We start from the raw sequence: 24696 nt of genomic DNA on the forward strand, positions 1-24696 counted from the left end.
TTGATTGTGTTTTCCTGTAATTCTTTAAGGGATTTTTGTGTTTCCTCTTTAAGAGCTTCTAGCTCTTTCCTTGTGTTCTCCTGTATTTCTTTGAGGGTGTTATTTATGTCTTTCTTACAGTCCTGTATCATCATCATGATAAGTGACTTTAGATCTGAATCTTGTGTTTCCGGTGTGATGGTGTGTCCAGGACTTGCTATGGTGGGAGAATTGGGTTCTGATGATGCCAAGTAACCTTGGTTTGTGCTGTTTATTTTCTTATGCTTGTACCCTGTCATCTGGTTATCTCTAGTGCTACCTGCCCTTGCTAAATCTGACTGGAGCCTGTCCTTCCTGTGATCTTGGTTGTGTCAGAACTCCTCAGAGTCAAGCTGTCTCTGTGACCCTGGGCTTGTTAGAGCACCTGAGAGTGCAGCAGCTTCCTCTGGGTGTTTTGGGACTGGATGCAGAGTTTACGCCCAAGGTTGGCTCAGGATACCAGCCCAGAGAGACCAGAAGGAACCCAAGCTACTGTGCTGGTGGAGTTCCTGTGTGCCTGGTCCCGCTGGTCCCAATTACTCCCGGTGTTGGGACAGATGTTGTGTCCTCCTCACCTTTGATCCTGAGCGTATCAGAGTGCCTGGGTGTAGAGCTTCCTCTGGATATTGTGGAACTGGCTGTGGAGCTTGCGCCCAAGGTCTGCTCAGGACACCAGCCCTGAATATAAATTTTCAATAACTCGAAACGTATTACCTGTATATTTCAAAATAATACATCACTACTAATATTTTCTTAAATGAACATAAATATATGAAGTGTTTTTGTTTGTTTGTTTGTTTGTTTTATATTTAGTAGAGCTTAAAATCTTGACTCTTACTGTGCTAACTTGATACAAGAGTTACAAATGTCAAGCAAAGCATTCAGTCTTACTCTTTGTTGTTCTCTTACAAACCCCATCCCAATTTAATTGTCTACATTTCTTTTGGGTATATAAATACTTTTAAAATATGTAAGCTGTTCTGAAAACCATAGTATAGTGTAAAAACATGAAATAAACAATACCACTAATAAAGAGGCTGAGATAGGAGAATCAAGATCTCAAGACCATTATGTTGTACACAGCAAGACATTGTCACGAACAAACAAGCTGAAAGTGTATATGGATTGTATAATATTGGATCTCTTTCTTCAGTTACCAAATTATAGAGACCATTGGATGACAGTCAATAAATTTCTAATTCCTCATATTTTTGGATTTCAATCGATTAGGATATGTTGGTAATATTAATTTTCATATTAAGATATTAAGAAAAAGTACCTGGAAGTGGAGCTTCCTCTGGGTGTTGGGAATGACTGCAGAGTTTGAGCCCAAGGTCTGCTCAGGGCACCAGCTCAGACATGCCAGAAGAAACCTGAACCACTGGGCTGGCAGAGTTCCTGTGTGACTGAGTCCTGCTGGTCTCAGTTACTCCCGGTGTTGGGACAGATGTTGTTTCCTCCTCATCTCTTATCCTGGACATGTTAGAGCACCTGGGAGTGGAGCTTCCTCTGGGTGTTGTGGGACTGGAAGGAATCTGAGCCACTGGGCTGGCAGAGTTCCTGTGTGCCTGGTCCCACTGGTCCCAGTTACTCCCAGTGTTGGGACCAATGTTGTGTCCTCCTCACCTCTGATCCTGGGTGTTGGTAAATGTCATTTTTATTCAAGGTAAATATCTTCTTCCAGCTACTGCTCACAAGAATCAGCAAGATGCAGGCTCAGGGACTAGAAACAGCAAACTGGGAGAGTTCTCTCTTGTCCAATTGCTTTTGTGTCTTTTTCCACACTCCTTTTGCAAAACTTAATTTCTATTTTGACTGGTTTTCCCCAACCAGAGAAGCTGGGTCCTCTCTATGGAAGAATGTTTGGATCAAACCTTGTAACCAGTTGTCACAGCCAGGTTTGGTTGTTGTGGTGGTGGTGGTAGTTGGTTAGGATTTTTGTTTGTTTGTTTTGTTTTGCTTTCTAGGTATGGACAGCATTTTGAGGTAAGTTAGTATTTGGGTAGGCTTAAGAGGTACTGTTTGGATTAAAGTCAAAAGGCTGTGGAATGGGAGGATATCTCCTTATTATAGTAATTATTTTCATTACTGGACCATAAGTAATGTACAGGAGGAAGGTTATATTGTTCCCAGGTGGTGGTTCCAGTACATCGTGGTGACAGAGGCATGGCAACAGAAATAGATGACAGCTGGCCATGTGTGTTCCCCTCCAGGAAGCAGAGAATCATTAGGAGGTGGATCCTCCCTGGAGGAAGTGGATCATTGTGAGCAGGTAAGGAGGATGATGATGGTTCTTAGGAGAGCAAGAGGAGAGAAAAGAATAGGCATAGGATGGAGAGATGCTAGCAAGTTGAGAGCTACTGATGCAACAGAACAACAGGCAGGGGAGATGTTCACGAAGAGCGGATGAAGGGCAGCTGGGAGTTGTTGGCCACTTGATTCTTGGCTTGCCATAACTAAGGGCCCTGTGGGTTCTGGGCTATCAAACACTGAACACTGAGACAGATGTGTAAAAGGGAGAAGAGTAATACTTATAGTGATCATAAACTATGAAGTGAAGTTTAAGGAAAGGTTAGATACACAACTTTGGCCTTGAAGAGGATTTTGTTTGTTTGTTTTTCATTTTGGGGGTTGGGTTCTGTTCTGTTCTGTTTTGTGGTTTTGAGATCATGGCTTCTTGAGAGTATGCAGCACATAAGAACTGAATGTGGAGGAGCTTGCGGAGGAGCGCAGGGTGAAGTGCAGTGATGTAAAAGGCCGTGTGACAGATCCTCTGTGAGTTCTAAATACCAAAATCTGGAGAAGGCACCTGCCAGGGAATGTTGGATAGCAGAGAAGACACCATAAGAAGATAAAGTAAGGGCATGACAATCCAGCACAGAGGGAGGTCAGTCAAGAGACAGATGGAAAAAAGCCTTTGGATTGAGTAGCAGGGAGATCATTCTGTATAACCATGATGCTGTGGCTTGAATGGTGTGGTGACTGTCCCCAGCAGTCATTATACAAAGGTGGAGTATTGGAAGGAGCCTTTATCAGTAACTTTTCTACAATAGAATACCTGAAAATATCAATTTAAGGTAAAAAAAAAAAAAGGTTTATTGGAGCTTATGGTTTGAGAGTACAGTCTGTGATGATAGGTAGGGCATGATGACAGAACAGCTGGCCATGTGGCAGCTGGGAAGCAGAGAGAAATGAACCCTGGTACCCAGTTGTCTTCCTCCTTTTTCTTCCCCTTTTCCTTTCAGTCTGAGCTCCCAGTTCACAGGATCATGTCATTAAGAGTTGAATATGGGTAATCTCACTTCAGATAGATCTCCAGGGAAATAAATGCCTGCAAAGAGAGCTCCCAGGGTATGTCTTCTAGATGATTCCAAATCCTGTCAAGTTGACAATGAGCATTAACCATCACGTGACCTGTTAGAAGGTCCATAGCTCACTGAAGGTCAGACCTAGCCCTAGTACACACACACACACACACACACACACACACACACACATGCACACACACACACCTTCCAGCTTGATACTAGATGTGAGCTTAAACACTCTTGCTATAGAGTGTTGCTATCAGCCAGCCTCATCAGAAATTAAACAAACACAGCTACTGGACTGTGAACTTTAAAACCTTCGAACCTATAATTTAAATAGACCTTTTCTCTTCAGGATGTGTCTCCCTCTAGTGTTTGGTTTCAGTACTGCAATGCTGACTACTACAAAATCAGTATTGAGACTTAGGGACAATCAAGCCCCTGCCATCATAAAGACTGTGCAGGCTGAGATGAGGTGGGACCTCCCTGGAGAAGGTGGATACTGTGCAGTGGAGAAAGGAGCATATGGAATAGTGAACGGATCATAAACACATCTACAGAGTGTGGGTCTGAGAGGTCCACTTGCAGAAAAAGCACAGGGCAGTGTGGATTCAAATGGACAGGAAAGGAAGATAAGTATGGCCCGCTGAGTTGCCACAGCAACTTTGCACAGTGGCACTCCTGTGGCAAAGACTTCAGCATTGCTGAAAAGGAAGCTAGGAAGCCTGGGCCATGATTCCCACTCAGTATTTAGGGTCTTACACTAGCATGGATTACTAGTGAGCCATCAAGCCAAGGACAGGTCAACTGCCCCCTGGGGAGTTGGCCTCTGGATTCAGACTGTGGAGCTGGGCTGCTGGCTAGCAGGGATATGGTCCTATTAGGGTTTTATTGCTGTGAAAAGACACCATGACTAAGGCAACTCTTATAAAGGCCAACATTTGATTGGGTCTGGCTTACAGATTCAGAGGTTTAGTCCGTTTTTTATAAGCATGGCAGCTTGCAGGCAGACATGGTGCTGGAGGAGCCAAGAGTTCTACACCTTGATCTGAAGGGAGCCATGAGGAGACTGGATTCCACACTGAGTGGAGCTTGAGCATAGGAGACCTCAAATCCTGGCCCCGAAGTGACACACTTCCTCCAACAAGACCATACCTATTCTAAGAAGGCCAATCATTCAAACACGTTAGTCTATGGGATCCAAACCTATTCAACCAGTGCAGATGCTATAGTCGGGGCAGTTCTTTGGATCCAAGGGGAAGGCTTAGGTTGGAGAAAATTATGAGACCTGTACAGAAAGTTAAAGTGCCTATTACTTGATCCTGTGGGTACAGGGAAAGCTATGGGGTGGCTAATACAGCTGGAGATCATAGAATGGAAGGTGTGAGTATGAGGGAGGGAAGGAAGGAGCGAGAAAGCGGTTGGGAGAGATAAGGTTGGGCACCTGTCTTCCTTTTCTTGCACCGGTCTTCCTTTCCTCCAGTGAGATGGAGCACTATGCTCTGTGGAGGGCTTGACCTCCTCTTTCTGTTCCTACTTTTGATGAAGCCATCCAGGACTAAATTCCCAGCCTCCTCATACTGGTTTTAGTACATAAGAGGAAGGATGCATCTCCTCCCAGCAGAGGGCGCACGACATCACAGAGTGGTGAAGAAGAGCAACCCTTTCTCCCCTAGACATCTCCAGACAGGCAATAAAAGCATCTGTGCAGTAACAGGGAAACCCAAGCCAGATGACCCTCAGAAAGGGAAAGCTTGGGAAAGCTTGTGGTTCAGTCACTAAAGTGTTTGTTGTCTAAGCATCCGGGATTGAGTTCAGTACCCAGAACCTGGGTAAAAAGCTTTGTGATTCTGGTGCTGAGGAGACAAAGACAGGAGGCTCCTCTCTCACAGAGAGAGAGGGCTGGCTGGCCAACCAGCAAACATAGCTTAATCAGAGAGCTCCCAGCCAATAGGAGACCCTCTCTCAAAGCGGGAGGAAAAAGGGTAGATGGCATTCTGAGGAATGATACCCAAGGTTGGCTTTTGCACACACACATACAGAGACAGACAGACATTACATTTGGGGTCCACACTTAGAAGTGTAAAGGGAAACAAATATTTTGACTTCGTCCAGAGCACATTCAATTTTATGTGTGTGTGTGTGTGTGTGTATACACATGTGTGTTTGTGTGTGTGTTATGATCCTTGTAAAATGATGACTATTATTCTGTATATATTAATACAGGAAATCATGAGCTGAAAAGATGGCTCAGTGGTTAACAGCACTGGCTGCTCTTCCAGAGGTTCTGAGTTCAATTCCAGAACTCATGGTGGTTTACAATCATCTGTCATGGGATCCGATGCACTCTTCTGGTGTATCTGAAAACAATGACAGTATACTCACATATATAAAATACAGGAAATCATTATGGTAGCAGTTATTCCTTAACCAGCAATTTTCCAAATAAAAGACACAGAGACCTTTAGATTTATAACAAGCCTTATAGCATTATAGCTAGGCAGGTATTAACCCTCTAAGCTATTTCGTCTGCTTTCCTGACAAACTCCCCATCAATACATGCATCTATCTGTTCCGTTTGTGCTGCTCCTGCTTCGTCAGGCCAGTCCTTGCAGCCAGATTCTCATGCTCCATATTACCCCATGGCGACTTCCTTCTTTCTCCCCACTTCTCATCCCTTGTGGTCCCTACATGGGACCCCAAGCCTGGGAATCTTTGCCCGATCTGCCCAGCTACAGGCTGTCAGCAACTTTTATTAACCAATTAGGGATAACTGGGGGTAAGCTTTACACAACAAAGGCTGTGTACTTGAGACTCTGCTCGTCTTGAGGCCACCAGATCTTGGGATACATAATGGAGCAATTTATTGAATACATAGCAATGGACCAAACCCTAACAGGCCATGGACAAGGTCATGGTTAGTAGACTATATATCTGTCTTCTCTGCCCTCCATCTCTTCCTATTGAGCAAGTCAAGATGTCTGAAGGTCCTGCGTGGAACGATGGGTTTGTTAGGACAAAGCTAGTTTTTGTATCTGTAACAGTAATGAGGCTTAGCAATCAAAGCTCATCACACGAATCTGTCATGCATTATTTAAGCATAAGACTTTATAAACCCTGGAGTTTGGTCTTCCCCCAGCCCTTGCAGTGTTCCTCTCATGAGCCTTCAGACTGAGTATAGCCTTGAGCCAAAGCTGGGCTTCCTCCAGCTTTAGCAAAACCCTAGAGCTCAGGGCTCCCATCATCTGTGATCTCCTGTGGGCACCAGCCCTCTCCTGGTGCTCCGGGCTCCCCTTGTCTGTTATCCTGTGGGCACTAGCCTTATCCTGGAACTAAAGCTTAATCAACTAACAATGCATTTAGTATCTAGGTCACTTTGCCCTTTTCGAAAGATTATTTTTGCAAAGGATTCGCATAGACATTATTTTACCTACAGCTCGAGGTCCTTGTAAGAATTAATTATGTGTCACTTGTGTGTATACACACACATTGGTTCTTTTCTACCACCCCAACCCGCTTTTCCCAAAGCTTCTTTATAAAACTGAACATCTTCAAAATACTACTTTCCTGACAACCCTCACCATATCCTAGACCACCACTACCTTGGATTTTTGTGTGTAGTACACACTGTCTGGTCCAGAGTGTCTACATATGTGTGAATATGTGCAGCATGGTCATCCTACACACTATGCTCGCCCACGTTTCTTCATGCTGAATGACCTGCATAGTCTGTTTCCCTGGTGCCCTCCACCCTCTCACCCCCACCCTTCAGAGCAGGAACATTTTCATAAGAGATTGTGGGTAATGGCAATTGGGGATACACCTATTGCTTGCTCTATGCACTAAGCAAAGCAGCCTTTTCCTCCGTAAGTGCTTCTCAGACAGTTAGCCAGAGAGGGGTGTGTTTTCTGCATCTATTATGGATCCATTCTGGATTCTTCTTTCCTTTCCATTGACTACTTTATTTATATTGCTATCTCTCTTGATTGGTCATTCATAAGGCTTTACGTTTAGAAAATCCAGTTTGCTTTTTTCATTTTTCTTTTCTCCACAGATTTTCTGGATCAGGTGGAATGGCGTGTGCCTGTAATTTCAGCATTCAGGAAACTGAGGAAGAAGAATCATGGGTTCAAGGCTAGGCTGAGATACCTAGGGAAACAGTGCTTCCAAAAAAGTAAATATATTTGAAGAGTGGAGAGATGGCTTGGTTAAGTGGTTAAGAGAACTGGCTGCTCTTTCAGAGGACCCAGGTTCAGTTCCTAGCACTTCCCGCATGGTGGCTCATAATCAACTGTAACTATATCTCCAGGGGATCTGATACCTTCTTCTGGCCTTCTTGAGCATTTTTGCAATGTTAAATCACAAATGTATAATATATTGTTAATAATTATTATACATTATAATATATTGTATATAGTATTAATAATAGCTATCCATTATATTACATCAATATATTATACATATATTATATATACATATATAATGCACACACACACACACACACACACACTGACTTGACTCTTGAGCTGTACCTCCTTATCTATTTGCCAGCACAATGGCCCCTTCTTCATGACTTTTTGCAAAGATTAGCTCAGTTAATGGGCACAAAGGTCTTACATAGCACAGTGCCTGGTGTGTCATAGCGAATGTTAGCTGTCAGCCTTATGACTTTAACCAACAGATTGTTTGGAAACAATGGATGCCGTCTCCAACCGTCTCCTCCATCTCCAACAGTCTCTGCAAATCCACCAAAGACCTTGGGTGATTACCAATCATTCCTTCACGCTCAGTTCTTAGGGGAGACATGGGGACACTGTTGCTGGCAGCTTCCTGGTGTCCCTTTGGACTTCTCTACTCCATCCATACTTCTTTCCTGGCTTGTGATTCACCAAAGGGCAAGGAAAGCTGAGGAGTGAACCAGGAGACCACTGCCAGGTCCCATAGAGAGAGCTAGGTTTTCTTAATACACTCCTGCTCAGTAGCATCATGGAATGGATCCCCAGCACAGCTGATGGAAGAAGAGACAGCTTTGCTCTGCTAACAGAACGCATGCTACAGAACCTTGCCTGGGGATGGAGCCTTCTGCTCAGAGCAGTATGAGGCTTACACACATCCTCCAAGCAAGGCATGCCCCAGATATTTCCTAGCTTTTCCCTTCTGGCTTCCTTGGGTTTTCATGGATCCATTTAGACTAAAACATAACAAGAGTGACACAGCTGGCTGGACTTAACCATGCTACCAGCCACCTAGTCCACCTTCAGGTATGATGGACCATACCTCCTCTAGCTTACCTCTTGCCATTCAAGAGGCATGTCCAGCAGTTGATACCACCAGCCAGAACACGGACTTCGAGCTAGGGTACTGGATCATCTTAAGTCCCCACTCAAGTAGGTCCACCTCCCAGTGCCTGCATGGGCCTCTCTGGGCTCTATCCTGCAAAAACTGACCTCCCAGGGCTTGGAAGAACTGTGGAGTTGTAAGCTACAGGATGCACAGGCCCTTCTTGGTGTAGATGGAGTCTGGGGGATGATGGGATGGATTCAAGGTCTTCATTATTCTTACACAGGTTCCTCATAGATGAAGAAGGGTTCATGCTCTCCTTTTCCACATACCTTTGACTTTCTTGATCACAGAGCCATCCCTATACCTCTACATTATGGCTCCCAGAAGAAGCCAGGCCTGGATCCAGAGTTTCTTCTATTTCATCTTTAACCAGGGTCAATGTTGTAACTGGCCATAGTAGGTAGGTCATGCAGAATGTGCGAAGGATCCAAGCGGCTATCTCTTGGTCCAAACCACTTGGGGCCTCCTGCTTTTCCTTTCCCGTCTCCTTGCTTTAATGATGACATCATCTTTTTCTTTTAAAGGAATGATCTCATTATGCCACCCAGTCTTGTCTCAGCCTCCTGAGTGCTTGGCTTTTGCCCCTGTGAACCACCAGGCTGGGCTTGTGTAATTCTGCGTGTTACCTCATATACAGTTTAGACAATAATAAATAGTGATGATAATGATAAGATGTTGTGGGGTTGGGGGTAAACCAGCCCTAACGTATGATAGACACAGGGTGCCCAAAGCATACACCTTCTTCATTCAGAGCCAATACCACCCAGAGCAAGGAACTGTGCAAACTGATACCCGGAAACCCAGCATGACTCTCATCCCGACCAGCATCCTCCATCCTGAGCTGAGGGTGGAAGCTTAGGCCTTGGTCCTGGTTTTGACAGCACCTCCACTGAGGTGTCAGGACACTCTAAGCAATCTCTTTTCTCTCCTGCACCCATGTAGTGAGATTCCCCAGGGTAAGCACGAGAGAAGCAAGGCCAGCACCTTCACGGAAAGCCCACCTCGCCTTCTGTGGTCCCACTCCAACCCCAGGTTCAAGATTTGGCTCGGCACTCTGGGATGCTCACTGTCTCTCCGAGACGGGGTTTTAAGACACTGATGATCCTCAGCCTCTGTGGTCCTCATCCCCCAGGTATGCCATTGCATAGGCTGAGACTTCATCCAGTAGCCAGGATACCCATAGGAACCTGTGGCATGGGGGTGAGCACTCCTGGGCTGGTCCAAACCCAAGGCGAAGTCAGGCCAGGGCTTCCCCATGCATCATTTCAGAGAAGCTGACACACCGTGGGAGTCTTAAAATAGACACACCTCTGAAACAACCACATTCTGCTTTATTGGGTGTTCCGTGGTAATATAACACAGACTTCTTAAGGAATAATAAACACGAGACTTGTATTTTACCATAATTATTTTGCCATTAAGACAGTGGTTACAAAAAATAAAACAAAAATTAAAAGAAAAAAGTACCTTTCTGGCTACACACATGATCAGCTTTAGCACTGAAAGGTCCCCCCCTCATGGGTCACAATCACAGGTTCAAGGGTTAAAAACCATCTAGCAGTAAATCCTACAATGATTTAGAGCATCAAGTCACTGCAGTTATTCAGTTCTGAGACACTGTTGACTTAGTTTAGCATTTACATATGACATTCATTTAACAGACACAGAAAGCGAGCCAACAGGTAAACATGCTTACACGGACTGCAGAAATCTTCAGGTTTAAAACTGTTGTGTTTGTTTTGTTTGGTTTTAACAAAATGATCGAAAACAACCAAAAGGGCCACGGCCCCATACAAGAAACATCAGGAGTGAATACTGAAGAGCTGCAAGTTTCTCAGAATCCAAACAAATGAACCAAAAAAAAAAAAAAAAAAGCGTTTTCCAATGTTCAAATTTTCTCTCTAAGTGCAGGTAAGAAAAAAAAAAAGCAAATATATTAAGTCAACCAATTTTTAAAAGTGCAATTTACTTTTAAAACAACAAAAATTAACAACAAACTCAAAATCCTGACCCTTAAACCCAAAGACAAAACCGTGTGGACACACAGAGTTTCACTAATTGTTGATCCTGCGCTTTACCCAAGCAGACTGGATTCATAAAAGCCTGTGGACCTAACACTGCTTGCAGGGACCTGTAAACACATCTGGAAAGAAATACGACAGAAGTCAGCAAGTACAGAAAGAAGCCAGCTACTGAAAACCTGTCACTACGACAGGAAGAGGGAGGGTGACAGATACGAGGTGACATGGTCTCTAAGAGGCAGTGTGATCTCTAAGAGGGCCATCCATTCAATTTGTACAATTTTCTTCCCACGAGATACTGATTCTTAAAGTAGGGTTGTCCCTCTTGTAAAAGACTTGAAGTCTAATGATCCCGAAGATTTCTGCCTTCCCTCATCATGTTAGACCTTTTGAAATAACTGTACAGAAAAAAAAAAAAAATGTCCCCACCACCACCACCACCACCACACACACAATAAGTCCCAACATTCTAGAATACCCGAAGGCATTTCCTGGCAAAGGCTGGGAAGGGCTCCTCCACAGAGAGAATGGCCCCATCGTGGTTGGCTCCATCACAGGGAAACTGGTCCCAGTTTGGGGGCTGGGTTTACAGATTTGACTGGGAACTGTCACTTCTACAGCCTAATTCCTCCTCATCTTTCCACCACATGTAAGTCTATTCTAGGCCCACATGTGACACTATTGGTGACATAATCCGGGCCATCCCTGTGTCTGGCAAGCCTCAAACCCAGCCACCTCCTAGTGATGGGAATCAGATAGCACCAATCTTGACAGAAACCAGGATAGCACAAACTATGGTTGTGGGGGGCAAAACTAGGGTCCGCTCCGGCTATGTATGCCTGAGGCCAAATTGGGTTGCCTGGCTTTAAGAGCAGACAGCCAAGGAAAAAAGAACATTGTCTCGAAGAAACACAAACCAGGAGACCAACATCTAAATCCCTCCAAGAGTGCAGAGGAAAATGGTAGAGAACCTTCAAAAGGGCTAATCTGCCGCAAAATCTAGGCCAATGAAGAAAACTCGCCTCTTCTCCATAGCTGACCCGGAAAAGTAAGGGATGGGGATGTAGACACATGGAACCTTTCCAGAGGGGCGGCGGTAGCCTGCCAGCCTCGGAATCAGCTTAATGGTTACATAATTGCATCATTAGGATGTCCAGTTCAAGACCCGAGGATTAATATTGAATCAGGCTTTCAATTTAGTATTTAAAAAAAAAAAAAAAAACTCTCCCACCCTCCCCAGCCCTCCCCAGTCCCACAAAGAAAACCTTATTAAAAATTTTTTTAAAAAGAAAAGAAGGCAGCTCAGGGCAATTCACTGAATCTTCCCCGTGACAGGAAGGTGCCGACTGCACGGCAAAGGATGTGATAGGGGCACCCTTGCTGGGATCTGCTTGGTGGCGCATGTCTGCATGTTGGATGCAGCTCCGTGTGGGGTGAGTGGCTAGGCTTGGGTGTGGTGTTCATAGCTGTGTAGGGACTTGGGTGAGCGAATTCAGAAACTCCAGGGGAGACCGAGTGCAGGGGGCCCAAGAGGAAGCCCCAGGAACTGGCTGCCCACAGCAACTATCACAGGCTCTTTTTTGAAAAAAAAAAAAAATGGAAGGAAGGAAGTCTCAGAATGTCCTCAGGTGTCCCATCCCCCATCCCCACGTGGCCTGCAGGCCTAGGGGCTTTAGCCCAGGCTGGTGATGTTGGCACGGCCACCAGGGGGCGCCACAATGCGTTGGGTGGTGCGGCGGGGAATGTTGTCATCAATCTGAGCACCTAGAGAAGAGGGAAGAGACCAAAAAAAAGAGCATGAGGGTTTTCAGACTCCTGCGGTATGCCCAGGAACACTCCTCGGGGGAAATGCCAAGCCAAGCACACATGTTCTGATCCCTTTCTCCAAACCTCACTAACGACAGGAAGTTCAAACTACAGGAAGTAGGAGGACCTTACTGCAAGCGATCTCTCCCTGGGGAAGTATAAATTCAATGCAAGATACTAGCAAATATGGCTTTTCTGACACATGCCTCTCACTCAGGATGGCTGGTTCAGGTAAAGTATCCAGATCTGAAGCAAACCCAGAATGCTCTAAACTCTACAACTATTTGAGGGTTGACAGGATGTGACCACTTGACTAACTGTAGTCAAACTTGATGTACTAAAAATACTGTCTCAAATCCCCTTGAAGATTTTGTCATATCCATTTGAAACACAGATGCATTGCACGTCCATTTGTTAAGATTTTATTTTTATTTTTAATTATGTGTATATATATATGTATATATATATATACATATATATTTATGTGTATGTCAGAAGGGGCTATACATGTAAGTGCAATGCCTGAATAGGCCAGAAGAGGGCGCTAGATCCCTGGAACTAAAGTTCTAAATGGTTGTAAGCCAGCAGACATGGGTGCTGGGAACAAACTTGGGTCCCCAACAAGATCAGAGTTCATTCAAAACTGCTGAACCATCTGTCCCTGTCCACACTTTGTGCTTGGACTTGGGTCTTAGTCACAACATAGTTCATTATCTACATATTTTTCCAGTTCTTAAAGAGGCAAACTAGCTTCCAGTCTCAATCATTTCTTTAAGGCAATGGACTGGCAACCTGTGTTGTCTATGTGACTGATAGGGTAATACACGTTGTGACTGATCTCATACTTTAAGACCATAGGGCTTACGGGCCTGTCTCCCAAACCAGAACACCCTGAAGTGTCCCTCGTTCAACATGGGCACAGATGGTACTTTCTAAAACCCAGCAGATGGGACAAGAAAAGGAAAGTCTGCGTAATGAACTACGCTGTTGGCAGGCCTCAGGACTTTGGATATCTGTGAAAGCTTATGAAGCCAGCAGAGTGGAAAGGCCCTGTTACAGGCCTACAGAAAGAGGGGCAGGACGTTTCCAAGATAGAAATCTACTTTTCTCCACGGAGAGGGTGTTGCGGCAGATGCCACAGCAACTCCACAGGGAACTCTGCTGTGACTTATCACAGAGAAGGCCTGAGCGAGGTGAGGCTGCTGAAACTCCAGGCTCCACACTCTTTAACAACAGACGTGACAGATCAGGAAATGGCCCTTCAGTCTAAAAGGGGTCACTCACGGGAGGGGAGTCTCAGCATCACATGGCACAAAAATCAATCTGAAGATTCCGAAACCCGGCTGCCATTATAGTCTTTCAGTTTCTTCAGTAGTGGAGCAGAAAGCCTCAGACTGGCTCCACAGAGCTTGCTGAACCTACCCAGAACAGCCCACCCCCAGCCTTACCAGACAAGCTGAATCCAGACTGGTGCAGGTTCCGAACAGGTGGTGCCTGCTGCTTGGCAGGGGATGTCTTAGCTGATGAGGCTGGAGTGACTGTCTTGGGCGTCACAGACACCTCACACACGGGTCCGTCATACAGGCCACGAGGGACCCCTCTCAGCTCAGCCAGCTGAAACACACAATCACCCCACAGCCTCGGTCACATTCACAGACGACATCTTCCCTGCACCTTCTTGGTGTGATGGAACGGTAGCCAAGATAGGCCTGTGATGCATGGGGATACGGGCCCCCATTATGGACAAGAGTAACAGAGACAGAGCCTCCCTTGAGGAAATGCCTCCATGAGATCCAGCTGTAAGGCAGTTTCTCAATTAGTGATCAAGGGAGGAGGGCCTAGCCCCCAAAGTTCCAGGCCAAAAGCTCTCCCAACGTGACTCCCTTAGGAGTTACTCAACTGGTTTCTTATAAATTTCCCCACCATGACAATGTCACCTTTGAACCCCCCCAGGAAGCCCCCAATCACACTGTGAAGAGGGTCTCGTGTCATTTTCAAGACAAAACTATCTTCCCAATATCACTTGTACTGGCTGGTTTTGTATCAACTTGACACAAGCTGGAGTTGTCACAGAGAAAGGAGCCTCCCTGGAGGAAATACCTCCATGAGATCCAGCTGTAAGGCATTTTCTCAATTAGTGATCAAGGGAGGAGGGCCTAGCCCATTGTGGGTGGGGCCATCCCTGGGCTGGTAGTCCTGGGTTCTTCTATAAGAAAGTAAGATGAGCAAGCCAGGGAAAGCAAGCTAGTAAGCACCACCCATCCATGGCCTCTGCATCCATTCCTACTCCTGTCTTGGTTTCCTTTGGTGTGGAAGTGTAAGCTGAATAAACCCTTTCCTCCCCAACTTGCTTCTTGGTCATGATGTTCTGTGCAGGAATAGAAACCCTGACTAAGACACCATTCCTCTCTTAATTCCCTTAAAGCTCCACCCCTTCTCCACCTCGAAGTTCCTGACCACCAGCCATGTGCTGATTGCCATGCGCTGAACACTGTACAGGTCATATTCCGTCTTCTAGTATCTTTATCTCCATCCTTTGGCTCGAGAAACTCCTACTCAGCCTTCAAAGCCCAAGTGTAACCTTCCATATCATCTTCTTCCATGAGTTTAGAGCAGTGCTTCCCTCCTCTGGGTCCTTACCCCACACTCAGCATCAAAGCTCTGATCATCCTTGCCTCATCCAGCAGCAGGTTAAGCTTCCGGTTGAAAATGTCAAGCTCTCTTTATCCTTATGTTCCCCCCATCTCAGTATTCTGACTCATGGTGCTTAATGGATATCTGCGGAGTAGAAATCAACCCACGGTGTTTAAAAGTTTGCAAAACCACTCACCCTGCTCCTTGCCTTGATGCGTTTGTACACAAAGTCAGGGAAGGGCTTCCGGGGAATGTAGCGTCCTGAACCTTCAGTGACATGAAGCGTGCCATCCTCCAGGACAATCTTGCCCTGGCTGATGACCACCAGTGGGGAGCCACGACACTCCATGCCTTCAAAGATGTTGTACTCAAGAGCCTGAGGAAGGAGATTAGCCATCATGAGAGCAATCCCTGGTCCCAAACTTGACTGAATGGAGTTTACTGATCAACATCAGAGAAGAAGACTGTCCCTGCTGGCCACCCCAGGGACACTTGCTTTCTCTGCCTAGAATATGGACTCATCTCACTCACATCTCCAAATCTGAGGGGGAAATAACTGAAGAGAATAATAATACAGTGTGTGTGTGTGTGTGTGCGTGCATGTATGCGTGTGGTGTGTGTGTGTGTGTGTGTGTGTGTGTATATACTTTACAAATATAAAGAAAATCATTCCAGGTGCGTCATGTGGGGCAGACCTATAAACCCAGGATTCTAGGGCAGTAAGATCACAGGTCGAAGCCCTGTCTGAGCTACAGAGTGTGTTCAAGGCCAGTCTGGGCAATTTAGTGGAGTGAAGATGTAGCTCAGAGTGGAGTGTGAATCTCAGTGGTAGAACTTAGTGGTTGAACCCTGAGAATGCACAGGGCCCTGGATTCAATCCACAATTCTATAAAAAAGAAGGGGAAAGAGACATTAATGAGGTGGAGTGGGGTGTCTTCCCATTTCCACCAACTCTCCCCTGTGCAGTCTAAATTCCCAAGGCTCGCCTCTGAACAAGGTCCAAACTAAACTGCGAAATGAGAGTGTTTTCTCACGGACTTAAGCATCCTGTAGTTAAACCAAACGTCCCCAACTGTGTGGACCGGCAGTACATAAAAGACAACAAGCCCATGACACAATTGAGGTTTAGTTTTTTCCTAAAAGGCCCACCCTTGTTTGGGGACTCCTGTCATTGAGAGTGAAAACAGGCAATTTGGCACACCCTCTCGGGAAACAGGTGGTTTGCCCGCCTGTGCGTTTGTCTGTCAGTCAGAAGCAACAGAAAAATAAGAGGCCTTATGACACAGAAAACTCCGTAAGTCAGAGTGGTGTCCCTAACTCTGGCTCAGCTCTGGCCAAACGCCTACGGCTCTTTCCACATGACTGTCTTCAGGAACAAATGGCTAACAAATGGGTAACACGTGGCACAGAGCATAGGCGTCTGGGAAAACACAGGCCGGGTGGGGGTGGGGGGAACTAGAGCAGTGGTTCTCAACCTGTGGGTCAAGACCCCTTTGGGGATAGGATGACCCTTTCACAAGGACTACCAGAAAACACAGATGTTTAAATTACAACTCATAACAGTAGCAAAATTACAGCTGCGAAGCAGCAACCAAAATAATTTTCTGGTTGGAGGGGTCACCACAACATGAGGGACTGTATCAAAGAGTCCCAGCATTAGGAACATTGAGAATCACTGCCCTTGAGGTTCTGGGAGAGGGCAGAGCCACACCAACACCCGGGTCACAGGTCATCTCTGCTCTGTGCAGTGGCTGGGGACGGAGGGCAGGACAGAGAAAGGGCACAGTGGCTGAGCAGCATGCATCCCATGTGGAAAAGGAGCACTGCCCGGGTAGCGCCAGGACTGCTGTCAGAACAGCTCAGAGATTCCACAGAGAAACATGGAGGTTGACTGCCATAAATGTTGCTGAGATGGGAGCACCTCTGCACCACCTCTGAGCATGGACATTTTCCAAAAATTACAGAGCAAGCTGGAATCCTGGAAAATCCTAAAGGAGGACTAGCAATAGGGTTGTGGATAAGTTCGATTTTTCCACAATGAAGCCAGAACCTAGAATCTTGTTTGTACTTCATTAGATGGGCAGTCACACGGGTATGCTTAATGCCAGCCCCAACAGCAGGGGGAGACAATGAGGTGCTTGGCAGGGCCGCGTGGGATACTGCTCAGAACAGAGTGAGATAAAAATGTCAAGTGAGGGGTGGCTCTCTTCCCAAACCTTCACTCCTCCCTGCTCTCTCGTCCCTCAGGCAGAGAGGTCCCGACGCCACACCACATAGCAACCCGGTCACCTGTGTCTTTGATAAGCCTTGGCAACCGTTTTTTATTCCCTTTTGGGGAAGGGACACTAAAGAAGAAAGACAGTGCTTTCCCCACCCCACCCTGCACATGCATACACAGTGCAGTCTGGTGGGGAAGAATGTTGAAAAATTAAGGCTTCTAATTCTGGCTCAACCGCAAGATCACTATGTAACGTTAGACTGGCCACTTAAGCTCTCTGCACCTCTCGGTTATTTATCTTCCCACTTGGGATAATCACACCAGACCCTTTAGTGAGAAGGTCAGTGGAAGAGTGGGATTATGAAATGATATGCGTATGCACAGAAAGGTCAGCCCTGAGGACATCATTGAGGAGCCCAAGATGGATGATGCAAATTTAAGCAGGCTTGGCACTAAGGCTATGCTGAACCAGCAGGGCAAAACCATCTATAAATATGGAGTCCAGCAGTCTCTCTCCCCACGAAGTACCCACCATGAAGGCAGCCACAGGTACCAAAGAAGCTGGCATTGAGCCCAGCGTGCTCCACCCAGAACCTTCTGTCCAAGAGAGGGGATTTTAGATTGTGAGGAGCTGTTGGTATCTGAGAGCCCTGCTCTGGGCTCCCTGAATCCACAAGCTAACAGAACACCTGAATCCCTGGTACTCAGTTGAAACGCCAGCATGCTAACCGACTAACAGATACTAACATCTGCAAGCTCGGTGACCAAGAGCTCCCCAAATTCTGTAGTTCTTAAACTGTGACCCACTGCCTAGATTACTTCTTCTTCCTTTAGGTCAAGAAGTATAGCTGAGCCGGGCAGTTGTGGTGCATGCCTTTAATCCCAGCACTCGTGAGGCAGAGGCAGGCAGATTTCTGAGTTCGAGGCCAGCCTGATCTACAGAGTGAGTTCTAGGACAGCCAGGGCTGCACAGAGAAACCCTGTCTCGGAAAAAAAAACAAAAACAAAATAGAAGAAGAAAAAGAAGCATAGCTGTCAATCACTCCTGAGGGAGCAATGACAGGAAATGACAGTGGCTGCCTCCAGAGCAGACACTTGGCTGCTCTAGCTAGGTCCCTTGCAGTAAACACACCACACAGGGTGCAGCTCAAACCATGACAACGGAGTAGTGCATGACTTCTAGAAGCTTCTGGGGATCTAAAATCACTCTGGGCCAGTGGCTCTCCACCTTCTTAATGCTGTGACCCTTTAATGTGTAGTGGTGACCCCCTCAACCATAAAATTATTTTCATTGCTACCTCATAACTGTAAGTTTTGCTACTGTTATGAATCGTAATTTAATATCTGATATGCAGGATATCTGATATGTGACTCCTGTCAAAGGGTCATTCAACCCCCAAAGGGGGTCACGATCCAAGGGATAAAAACCTCTGCTCTAGAGACAGAGGCTGTTGCCTCTGAAACATGCCCAAGAGTCTTAGTCTTGTGGATCTCAATAAAGAAAGTGAGAGGGTCAGTCTGGCCCCTGGGACACTGCAAGTTAACAATGCATCCTGTGGAGACTTTACTCCTATCCCACTGAGGTTTCCTGTCTCTTGTGCCTGCAGCACACACGTCTACTCACAACAGGCAAGCCTTACACTGTTGTGCGTCTTGGCAGAGATGGTTTTCACACTGTCAGGGTCCCAGATGACCAAATCTGCATCAGAGCCCACCGAGATGCGACCTTTCCGTGGGTAGAGATTGAAGACTTTGGCTGCGTTGGTGCTGGTCACAGCCACAAACTGGTTCTCATCCATCTTCCCAGTGACCTGAGGGGCAGAGCATGTACACACACACACACACACACACACACACAAAGGTGGGGTCAGAAAGCTGAAGGTAGAACAGGTCCAGCAATAAAGGACCACATGTTGACATGCCATGCACCCTGGGATTTCCCTTTCAGTAAAGTTCCCAACAGGTCTGGGCTTCTAGTTAATAAGTCTCAGCCCAGCCTCTGGCTTTTCAAGGTAAGGGCCAAACCAACCATTTCCTGAAATCCTTCCATTCTAAACATAGGGAAATGAGTGTGCACTAAGAGGAAGAAAAAAATTTAAATGACAAAGAAAAAGCATATTTAAAAATTCCTTCCAATCAGCAACCAAAGAAATTGAATGTCAAATAACAGAGACAAAATTCACCAACTCAATAATGCTTTGGGCTTCTGCTCCTAAAACCCACCAACGAGTGCCATACACCGTGTGTGTCAGATGTCCATAATCTTTGCATTAGGAATGTTAACAGTACGTATGTACAGTCTTTAACAGACTCCTCTCGACCTGGCAATGTTACTGCCAGAAACTTCTTCTGCAAACATTAATTAAAGATGTACCCAAGGGTATGTCTATATGGATACTCATCTCAGTTAAAAGAAAAATCAGGAACATCACAAATTTCCAGTCAAAGAATTATAGACAAATGACTATGGTGTTAGGAAGAAAACAAGCTTTTCCATGGGTATGGTGGCCACGCCTCTAATTCCAGCACTGGGAAGACAGAGGCAGATGGATCTCTGTGAGTTCCAAGCCAGCCTAGTCTACATTGCTAGTTTCAGGCCACCCAGGCCACACAGTGAGACCCTGCCTCGGGGAGGTGGGGAGGGGAGAAGATAAAAAGTAAGTTCCTTGTCTTTCCTATGGATTTAAGAATGATGCATGATATATTAGGAATTGCGTTAACAGGCTGTGATGCTGTGTGTGATGCTAATGTCACCTGCCTGTTGACATGCTGGGCACACAAGTGCTAGCAAAGCCTCAAGATAGTCGCCATTCGCTATCTTACCTCAGGCACAGGTGATTTTCACTCAAAAAATGTAAAAATTCATTAAGAATCAGAAAATCTGTTACTGTATTTTCAAACCTTAAAGGGAAAAAGATTGGAAATCCCCAAGGTGGGTCAGTATCTGTCCAAAACAAACCTGGAAGCCCTCAGACACACTCTCAAGGAAATGGAGTTGAGGACTGTTGGCTAGGAAGGTCAGCATGGGACTGAAGAAGCTACACCTTCCTTGACGTGGGACTTATGTGCAATAATAAGAAGGAAATGAGCTTTTAGGAATTGCCTTGGATCTCCATATAGGAGAAATACCATCTTCCAAGTCCTAGTTTCTAGAATGTTCTCAACTGGCCAGCATTAGCCCCACACCCACAGAGATAGGGGCATGCCTGGGTCTGCCACGAGGGAGGCCATCAGTCCTTACCACGGCTTTATCCCAAATGACAGACATCCGCTCCTCAGTGCCGTTGGTGCCCTCAGGAATCAAGGTGAAGTTGTCCTTCCCCACAGCCTTCTGGGCAGTGTTGAAGGTACAGTGGGCACTGCCAGTGACCTGAAGGTCTCCACTGGAAGGAAACACATGACATGAGGCTTCCTTGCAGGCCAACATATCTCCATCGGTCTGGTGAGATATTTCACAGGTGATGTCTCGCCAACCACACTCACTCAGACCCTTCAGCTGGCTGGTCAGAATGACCCAGGTTGATACCGGGAAGTCCCACCCAAGATGGCGACAGAACGATTCCTTGTTCTCACTTAGTGACCCTAACTTCAGTCAATATGGTCTGTTTTTTAAACCTGCTGCCAGCCACCACTGTGTTGTCACCTATGGTCTCCTTTTCTCTGAGGAGATCTAGAGTGTGGATGTGAGCGAGTCAACAGTACTACTCACCAAGACAGCAAGGAGTTGAGAAAGTCTGGAGTGGTTGGGTCGGGGCTCAAGGGTGGGGAGGTGACGAAGGCCGCAGCCTTGGCCCAGTTCTTGCTCCAATAATGAGAGCCATCAGTCCCCAGGCTGGCAGTGATGGGCTCACCATACACCACAGTTCCTGAGAAACAGAACACAGGTGGCTCAGTCTGACACACTAAGAACAAGAGATCTCTCTTAGCAGACATCACTACATGCTCGGCACTGCAGAAGGCTCTCAGCACTCTTGGGGATACAGCCTCACCTCACAGATGACAACATTGAGGACCGAAGTCCAGAACCCTAGGCAGCCAAGGTCACCCCGCTGGTGTGTACAGAGATGCCCTGCTCTGTGGACTCTGCCCTCTCTCCTGAGGCAATCCTAAACTCTATACATGTTTTCCTCCTCAGAACCATCTTGGTTCCTCTTTGGATGATGGGTGGATTTAACCTTGCTATGCAGAAGTTGGCCTCTCTGCTCATAGCCTGAAGCCCCTGCCCTTTATTGTTTCTAACTCTAGTTATGGAACAGAAATCAAATAAAATCACAGAGCCAAGGTATCAGAGAGCAGTGCCAGGATCTTTCAGAGATGCTCAGATGCCTAAGTTGCCCTCAATGACGTCCATCAGAGTGACAGCCGACTCGTGAGAATCTGCATCCAGTGGTTAGACCACTGGAGTTTGAGAATCTCTAGAAGCTCAGGATAACTCTATACAATGTCCAAGAGAAAATGTCAGCTCCCCTAACGTTCAAATGGTGTCTTCTCTGTCCATTCAGAGTAGGCCAGACAGCGGGGCCCACTTACACTGGTGGATGTTGGTCCTTGTGTGCCTTAAATGCCTTCTCCCCTTGACCAGGCCTCCTTCCTTCTCCTAGCTCATTCCAGATTTTAGGATTGTGCTTGCTTCCTCAGCTCCCAGCCACGCTCTGTGACATGCCCGAACTTTCTTCACAGAACATCCTCCACATACCACCCTCCTCCACACCCACAGCTGAGAGCCTCTTACGTCATGTCTTCCAGGTTTAAAACAAACAAAAAGCCATCTATTCCCTGAACACCTATATCTCCCATGGATTCAAAGCCAAGCTCTTCTTTTTTACCTAGTTGAGGCTAGCCTTGAACCCACTATGTGTGTAGCAGAAGATGACCCTGAACTTCTTGTCCTTCTCCCCAGACTCCAGAGAGCTGAGATTACAGAAGTGTGCCACAGGACTGGCCTTTAAGCCTCCCCTTCAATCGTCCAGACATCACAGCATCCCTAGGTATTGCATCTTCACCCGCTTTTGAACGTTTTGACTCTTGATAGCAACATGATAACCAGTTTTCTGCCTGCACACAGTAAGCACTTAACACATCTAATGATCACTTTTCTGCCTGCATACAGTAGGCACTTAAGGAGCATGTGCAAAGCCCACTCAGTGCTCTTAACATTCAACTAATTAAAGACCAGAGAGCTAGAACTTGTTCCCAGGCTATCCAAATCCATCTGCCTCTCCTCCCATTACCTAGCCAGACATCTCCCTTCTCCAAACACACGGCCCTCAAGGCCAAACCCTTCTCAGTCAGGAATGTGTCTCCCTTCCTCTCCACAGCCCTTGCAAAGGCTTATCACTGGATACTATTCCACAACACCCTCTTTGCCCAGACACTCAAAACTGGCTCCAGGGAGCTGCCCCCTCCTGCCTTAGGAATGTCACAAAGAAGTGGCTGTTCAGTGAGAGGGTGTTGGAAAGCCGCAGTCACAGCTGCCTCCCATCCATACTCCGTAACAGTCTCCAGGCAGGAGGAAGGCTGCTAGAACTGGGGGCAAGCATGCCCAGAAGGAAACCCCTAAAAAAACTGTGCCAGGAGAGGAGACCAGAGTTCCTGACCTACTAGAGGCTCTCCCAGTAAAAGCTTGTACAAGCTCCCTGGGCACGTACCCCCAAATGGAAAAAGACCTCATAAAGCTAAGGTCAGCAGTTAGCAGTTCCTCGGGCCCATCTGAGATTCAGTGGCAGAGTGGGGGCAGCAGTGGCTCTTGCAGGAACTTCCAACAGATCGGGTGAAATCTAACCCCCAATCCAACCTGGCCTGAGAGTCCTGCACCCACTGCCCATTGCCCACCTGAGCACATGGCACCTGCAGCCCCCCCAGGGTACACAGGCTTTGTTACCATAAAAAAATCAGAAGAGCAATGGTGCTCAGAGGAGACATCAACAGCTCAGCTATCTGAGAAATCTGCATTCCCAGAATGCCCTGGAATTTGCCCTCCTCCATCCTGTCTCTGAGTCTGCAGCTCCATCGTGGCTTTGGAAATCTGACTGGAGGAGGCTGGTACTAGAAACAGATGGAAGGAGCAGGAGGGGTGCTGCTTGACAAGGGCTGGGTTCCCTGCTCTCTACTACTGTAGCAAAGGCCTTCAGCCTATGGAAACCCCAGGATGGGTCGGAGCTTCCAAGATCACTGGGGACCTTCCTTCCTTAGACCATCAGAGTGAGGACTCTTGGCCAACCCACGCTGGAGCCATGCAGAAACCCGGGATGAGTGAGTGTGTCCCAAACTGTGGCTTCCTTCTTGTTTTGCTCTATTCGGAGAATTTTTTAAGTTTTATTTGTGCGTGTGCACACATGAATATGGAGACATGAGCGTGGGTAGCCAGCAGAGGCTAGAAGAGAATGTTAGATCCTCATGGAGAAACAAGTGGTTGTGAGAATCCAATGTGAGTGCGAGAAATGAACTTTGTCTGGTCTACTGCAAAAGCAAGACGTTTTAACTGCTCAGCAATGTCTCCAGCCCCTGCTTTGCTCCAATTAAACTTCCGGAGGGAGTCAGAGGTCCCTACAAGCTTTTATTTCTAGTTTTTTAGCTCCACCAATTAGGAAAGGATCGATTGTGACCAAACACACACACACACACACACACACACACACACACTCGTTTCAGTGGTTCTGTGCCTTGCCCTAGGTTCCTTTCCTATAAACCCTATGCTGGAGAGGACCATGGACTGGCTTGCAGAGCTCAGTCAGACCACAGACACCAGTGAACTGCCGTGTGCCAGCAATCATTACCACTACTAACAATAAACCATGAACAGCTTAATTGGCCTTTTTATGCTTCTCTAAACACACTGTTGATGCTTTCTTGGCAGCTGTTGCAGTTTCATGAGTCTCTTCTCCAAGGAAAGTCTAAACTGAAGGCTGTGACCCCAAGCCAGACTCTGGCAGGCACATCAGTCAGGTCAGGAATGCAGGGGATGGGCAGGAATGGGAAGATAATGTTTACTCACAGCCAGCCCCGGGGCCGAGCACATTCATGAAGAATAAGTGCAAGCTGAGGTTTGGAAATGTTTGACAGCTTCAGGCTCCAACAGTCTGTCATTTCCCATGAACGAGAAGCAGGACAAATCCCAAGCAAGAACAATGAAAAATCACATGAAGGGAACTCAATGCACAGCCACAGAAGCCCAGGGAAATGAGACAGACAGACCCACATCACTGTGTCTTTCTCTTAAAGTGCTCAGGCCACAACCCCAACTGCCTAAGATCTACGCAGTGAGGCTTTGATAGCAAGGATGGTTTCTATGGCAACAAACTGTACATGTGTATGCATACGTGTATAAGCATTCATGTACACGTGTATA

General features: G+C 46.6%; 1 protein-coding gene and 1 long non-coding RNA gene across 3 annotated transcripts in view; one reads left to right on the top strand and one right to left on the bottom strand.

Annotated features, from left to right (window-relative positions):
* Nucleotides 1–7522, top strand: part of LOC116085240 — a 10116-nt gene extending 2594 nt beyond the window's left edge. The window contains exons 2-3 of the long non-coding RNA XR_004116457.1: nucleotides 2152–2290; nucleotides 7381–7522. This is a non-coding gene — a long non-coding RNA (uncharacterized LOC116085240). The remainder of the gene's footprint in view (nucleotides 1–2151; nucleotides 2291–7380) is intronic.
* A 2460-nt stretch (nucleotides 7523–9982) lies between these two features.
* Nucleotides 9983–24696, bottom strand: part of Dpysl2 (dihydropyrimidinase like 2) — a 104316-nt gene continuing 89602 nt past the window's right edge. Inside the window, exons 9-14 of one of the 2 annotated variants that reach the window (XM_031362662.1) lie at nucleotides 21058–21214; nucleotides 20590–20731; nucleotides 18989–19159; nucleotides 15327–15506; nucleotides 13945–14110; nucleotides 9983–12454 (exon numbers count right to left, since the gene is read on the bottom strand). In XM_031362662.1, the coding sequence (XP_031218522.1) occupies nucleotides 12363–12454; nucleotides 13945–14110; nucleotides 15327–15506; nucleotides 18989–19159; nucleotides 20590–20731; nucleotides 21058–21214 (908 nt within the window). In that variant the 3' untranslated portion in view covers nucleotides 9983–12362. The remainder of the gene's footprint in view (nucleotides 12455–13944; nucleotides 14111–15326; nucleotides 15507–18988; nucleotides 19160–20589; nucleotides 20732–21057; nucleotides 21215–24696) is intronic. The other variant, XM_031362663.1, reaches the window with a different exon arrangement.

The sequence above is a fragment of the Mastomys coucha genome, unplaced genomic scaffold, assembly GCF_008632895.1.
Source record: "Mastomys coucha isolate ucsf_1 unplaced genomic scaffold, UCSF_Mcou_1 pScaffold9, whole genome shotgun sequence".
Lineage (NCBI taxonomy): Eukaryota > Metazoa > Chordata > Mammalia > Rodentia > Muridae > Mastomys > Mastomys coucha.